Source organism: Symphalangus syndactylus, chromosome 9 (assembly GCF_028878055.3).
Source record: "Symphalangus syndactylus isolate Jambi chromosome 9, NHGRI_mSymSyn1-v2.1_pri, whole genome shotgun sequence".
Lineage (NCBI taxonomy): Eukaryota > Metazoa > Chordata > Mammalia > Primates > Hylobatidae > Symphalangus > Symphalangus syndactylus.
The window spans coordinates 119,032,412-119,038,411 of NC_072431.2; the positions used below are offsets into that span (position 1 = coordinate 119,032,412).

The 6,000-nt window shown below is 41.9% G+C and overlaps 1 protein-coding gene across 1 annotated transcript in view; it reads left to right on the plus strand.

Moving 5' to 3' along the window:
* LOC134731487 (protein GVQW1-like) overlaps positions 1-5,634 on the plus strand; it is a 34,872-nt gene extending 29,238 nt beyond the window's left edge. The window contains exon 3 of the mRNA XM_063609970.1: positions 5,528-5,634. Within this exon, the coding sequence (XP_063466040.1) occupies positions 5,528-5,634 (107 nt within the window). The remainder of the gene's footprint in view (positions 1-5,527) is intronic.
* The last annotated feature ends 366 nt before the right edge of the window (positions 5,635-6,000 follow it).

The following is a 6,000-nucleotide window of genomic DNA, read 5'->3' on the forward strand; positions in this document are numbered from 1 at the left end:
CCAGTCTGTTTGGTGCTTTTGTGCCACCCACTCTTTTTGACTAGAATGCCCACCCTACCCTCTTGTCACTGGTAAACTGCTATTCATCCTTTGAATCCTACTCTGAGACTTTTCTGAAATTCCATACCCATGGATCAGCAACTGTTATTTATTATGCTGTTTTGATAGTTTCATTATATTTCCTAGTACGCTGGTTCGTAAAGACAGAACTGGGAGCACCATATCTTTTTTCCTCTGAATGAGTGAGCCTGAATAAAAAAGAAACAGAATCATAAAATATAAGCTTTTTTCCAGGACCTAGTAAGAGAAAGACCGACACTTACCAGAGGGAAATAAAGGACTGCTCCAGGCAAGATGAACATGAGGAAGTGAGTGAGCCTTGTCCTATTAGACCTTGCCTCTTGGCAGAAACTGAGTCTTGTCTTGTCCATTCAAGAGAGGAACAGATCCTCTGCAACAATATCAGCATAGCCACACAACAGGGACAGGTGTCTGTCCTATTGCCCCAGTCCTGCATTGTTTTTGTAGCCAAATGAGAAGGCAAGTTTGCATCAAGAGAAATCAGGCATTCAGGAACTGGGCTACCCAGGCATGAGAAACTCATCTAGACTTTCAAACTTTATGGCTTAAGGCCAATCACACCTTTTTTCAACGTAGTGCTTGCAGGTAAATTCAAACCACTGCATTTCAATCACATTGAATCATCTAACTTTAGATTTAAGACATACTCCTTCCCTCCCACTCCCTTCTTCAGACTGTCTTGCTCTATCAGCCAGGCTGAAGTTCCGTGGTGCGATCTCAGCTCACTGCAATTCAGCTTGTCTTGGTTAAAGTGATTCTTCTGCCTCAGCCTCCCCAGTAACTGGGACTACAGGCATACACCACCACACCTGGCTAATTTTTGTATTTTTTGTAGAGATGGAGTCTCCCTATGTTTCTCAGGCTGGTTTTGAACTCCTGGGCTCAAGTGATCCACCTGCCTCAGCTTCCAAAAGTGCTGAGATTACAGGCATGAGCCATGGTGCCTAGCCAAGACCTACTCTTTTAACTCATTTAGGGGACAGGGTGGTGCCCAAAAAAAGAGAGCCTTGCTGGAAAATATATTGGTTTTGTGTAGACCTAAGCCCAAAAAGGGACCTCTAAGATCCCTGAAAAGAGATCTTTACCAATATCCTTAGTAATCAGAAACCCACAAGTTAGGCACAATTTTACCCTAGACTGAAAAGAAGGTGTCCAATTTAATGAAGAGACGTTGGCCTTCAAGGTCTTTTTTTCTTGTACATGTAGCTGTATTCCTTTGCCTTGTGATTACGAGTAGATTAAGCCATGAATTTCTTTTTTTTTTTTTTTTTTTTGAGACGGAGTCTCGCTCTGTCGCCCAGGCTGGAGTGCAGTGGCGCGATCTCAGCTCACTGCAAGCTCCGCCTCCCGGGTTCACACCATTCTCCTGCCTCAGCCTCTCTGAGTAGCTGGGACTACAGGCGCCCACCACCACGCCCGGCTAATTCTTTTTGTATTTTTAGTAGAGACGCGGTTTCGCCATGGTCTCGATCTCCTGACCTCGTGATCCGCGCTCCTCGGCCTCCCAAAGTGCTGGGATTGCAAGCATGAGCCACCGTGCCCGGCCAAGCCATGACTTTCAAAACACTAATTTTGTCACCACTATGAGTTGTTCTTATACTGCTGTTATAATGCTCTATAATTCTCTGGCATAGGATAGGTCACAGTTTGTTTCTTTGTTTTTTTTTCAAAATCAGATCAAATCAGGGATGATCACAGTCATCTTTTTGAGGGACCTCCCCTCCTAATTTCTGAGACTAAGGTCATGAGAGATGACTCATCGCATCTGAGTGATGCTGTTGCAAGTCCTGGTCCTTCGCCTTCAGAAAAGGCAGCCAAGTGTTGCATGCCCCAGGGGTATGCCACAGGCTGCAAAGCCAGCCAAGGAAAGCTTCATGAAGGGGCCCAAGGGAATGCCATGAGTGTCCTGCTTCTTGTATTCACATGGGTACCCCATGTCCTGCTGCAGGACTGGGTCTCCATTTGTGATGTTCATAAAACCCTCAGAGACCTGAAAACTAGTCTGTATCTCAGTTTCCAAGGAGATCAATTCTGGGGTTAAGTCCCACTCTCTTTTTCCTAGAGGCACAATATCCATAGAACTGAAGAAGAGGAAAAAAAATTTACTTTTCTTTCTTTTGCTGATGAGATTGGATGAGGAAAAAGAGACATGAAGTATACCTCTACTGAACTTCCTAAAGTTCAATTCACAGTTGGGTTAGTGACAGGAGGTTTAAAAAAATTTTTTTGTAAAAGAAAACACACTCCATTCTCCCCATACTCCCACAAAACCCTTTGTAAAGCTTCCTCTGACCATCATTACACCCTCTATACCTGAAGGGGTTCCTTGCTCGTTACTATTTATTATTTGTTTTGTTTTTTGTTGTTGTTGTTGTTGAGACAGAGTTTTGCTCTGTTGCCCAGGATGGAGTGCAGTGGCGTGATCTTGGCTCATGTAACCTCTGCTTCCCAGGTTCAAGCAATTCTCCTGCCTCAGCCTCCTGGGTAGCTGAGACTACAGGGATGCGTCACCAGGCCCAACTAATTTTAGTATTAGTAGAGATGGGGTTTCACCATGTTGGCCAGGCTTGTCTTGAACTCCTGGCCTCAAGAGATCCATCCACCTCAGCCTCCAAAAGTGCTGGGATTACAAGTGTGAGCCGCTGCAGCCAGCCTCTTTTTATTAGTGTACCTTTCACATAGCCCTCTTATTTTATGTATCTATGAAAACTGGGAGCTCCCTAATAACTGAAATCTGATCTGTTTTGTGCACCACTGCAGCCCCAATGCCTAGCATGTTATTTAGTAATAGCCCATACTCTTAATAAATTTTCATGGAAATGAATTAAGTATTGATATCATATCAGCTCAGGTATCTAGTCAAATGATAAAGGAAGAAGGAAAGCAAGTATAGGTATATCTTACTTCATTGTGCTTCTTGGATATTGCTTTTTTTTTTTTTTTTGAGATGGAGTCTCGCTCTTTCGCCGGGGTGGAGTGCAGTGGCACGATCTCGGCTCACTGCAACCTCCACCTCCCAGATTTCAGTGATTCTTCCGCCTCAGCCTCCCGAGTAGCTGGGACTACAGGAGCATGCCACCATGCCCAGCTAATTTTTATATTTTTAGTTGAGACTGGGTTTCACCATGTTGGCCAGGATGGTCTTGATCTGTTTACCTCATGATCCCCCCCACCTCAGCCTCCCAAAGTGCTGGGATTACAGGCATGAGCCACTGCTCTTGGCCAGATATTGCATTTTTTACAGCTTTAAGGTTTGTGGCAACCCTGTGTCGAATAACTCTATTGGCAACATTTTTTCCAGAAGCATGTGTTCACTTCATGTCTCTGTGTCACATTTTGTTAATTCTCAATATTTTAAATGATTTCATTATATTTATATCTCTTATGGCTATCTGTGATCAGTGATCTTTGATGTTACTCTTGCAATTGCATTGGCGAACCACAAACCACATCCGTAGAAGACTTGAATTTAATTGATAAATGTTGTGTGTGTCCTGATTGTTTCATACTTCCACAGATCAGACATTCCCCCATCTCTCTCCCTGTGCTCAGGCCTCCTTATTCGCTGAGAAATAACAATATTGAAATTAGACCAATAACCCTATGACCTCTAAACGTTCAAGTGAAAAGGAGAGTCACACATCTCTCACTTGCAATCAAAAGCTAAAAACGATTAAGCATCTCAAAAGCCAAGGTAGGCTGAAAGCTAGGCCTCTTGCATCAGTTAGCCAAATTGTGAATGCAAAGGAAAAGTTCTCGAGGAAAATTGAAAAGAGCTACTCCAGTGAACACATGAATGCTAAGAAAGCAAAATAGCCTCATTCCTGATACGGAGAAAGTTTTGGTGGTCAGGATATAAAATCAAACCAGCCACAGCATTCTCTAAAGCCAAAACCTAATCCAGAGCAAGCCCCTAACTCTCTTCAATTCTATGAAGGCTGAGACGCATGAGGAAGGTGCAGAAGAATATTTAGAAGCTAGCAGATTGGTTCATGAAGTTTAAAGAAAGGAAGTCATCTTCAAAACATAGAAGTGCAAAGTGAAGCTGCAAGTGCTGATGTAGAAGTTGCAGCAAATTATCCAGATCTAGCTAAGATCACTGATGAAGGAGGAACACTAAACAACATATTTTCAGTGTAGATGAAACACCTTTCCATTGAAAGAATATGCCATCTAGAAATTTTATAGCTAAAGAGAAGTCGGTGCCTTGCTTCAAATCTTCAAAGGACAGGTTGACCCTCTTGTTAGGGGCTGATGGCTTTCATTTGAAATCAATGCACACTTACTATCCTGAAAATTTTAGGGCCCTTAAAAATTATGCAAAATCAATTCTGTCAGTGTTTTATAAGTGAAATCACAAAGCCTGAATCACAGCACTTCTGTTTATAGCATGGTTTACTGAATATTTTAAGCCCTCTGTAAAGACTTACTGCTCAGAAAAAAAAAAAAAAAAAGATTCCTTTCATCCTCACTGACAATGCACCTGGTTACACAAGAGCTGTGATGGAGATGTACAGGGAGATGAATGTTACTATTATGCCTGCTAACACGACATCTATTCCGCAGCCCATGGATCAAGAAGTAATTTCAACTTTCGTCTCTTTTATTATTATTATCATTATTGTAAAGCTACAGCTGCCATAGATAGTAATTAGTCTGGTGGATCTGGGCAAAGTAAATTGAAAACCTTCTGGAAGGGGTTAACCATTATAGATGCCATTAAGAACATTTGTGACTCATGGGAAGAGGTCAAAATATCAACATGAACAATTTAGAAAAAAGTTGATTCCAACCTTCATGGATGACTTTGAGGGGTTCAAGATTTCACTAGAGGAAGTCCCTGCAGATGTGGCAGAAATAGCAAGATAAGCAGAATTAGAAGTGGAGCCTAGGGTCGGGTGGCTCGCGCCTGTAATCCCAGCACTTCAGGAGGCCGAGGTGGGCGGATCACGAGGTCAGGAGATCGAGACCATCCTGGCTAACACGGTGAAACCCCGTCTCCACTAAAAATACTAAAAATACTAAAAATTAGCCAGGCGTGATGGCACATGCCTGTAGTTCCAGCTACTCAGGAGGCTGAGGCAGGAGAATTGCTTGAACCCAGGAGGCGGAGGTTACAGTGAGCCGAGATCATGCCACTGCACTCCAGCCAGGGTAACAGAGTGAGACTATGTCTCAAAAAAAAAAAAAAAAAAAAAAAAAAAGGGGGGGCGGGGAGCCAAAAGATGACTGAACTGCTGTAATCTCATGACAGAACTGGAATAGATGAGGAGTTGCTTCTTATGGATGAGCAAAGAAAGCAGGGTTTGAGAGGATTCACCCCAATTTCTAAAGAAGTTCTGCTATGGATAAAATGCTATCAAACAGCATCACATGCTACAGAGAAATCTTTTGCGAAAGAAAGAGTTAATTGATGCAGCAAACTTCACTGCTGTTTTGTTTTCAGATATTTCTGCAGCCACCCCAGCCTTCAGCAACCACCACCTGAATCAGTCAGCAGCCATCAACATTGTGGCAAGACCCTCCTCCAGCAAAAAGATTACAACTCAATGAAGACTCAGGTGATTATTAGCATTTTTATTAGTAACATATTAATAAATATTGTGTTTTATTAATAGCAATAAAGTGTTTTTAATTAAAGTATGTACTTTTTTTTTAGACATAATACTGTTACAAACTCAATAGACTCCAGTATAATGTAAATATAACTTTTACATGCACTGGGGAAAAAAAATCATGTGACTTGCTTTATTCTGATATTTATCGCAGTGATCTGGAACTGAACCTGTAATATGTCCAAGGTATGCTTCTAATCAGCCAAAATGATAAACCATCAGATTGAAAAAACTTCCAGAGTTAATATATTGAAAGGTAAAAATGAATGAGAAATAATACTGACCTTAGTAATTGTATCTCTCT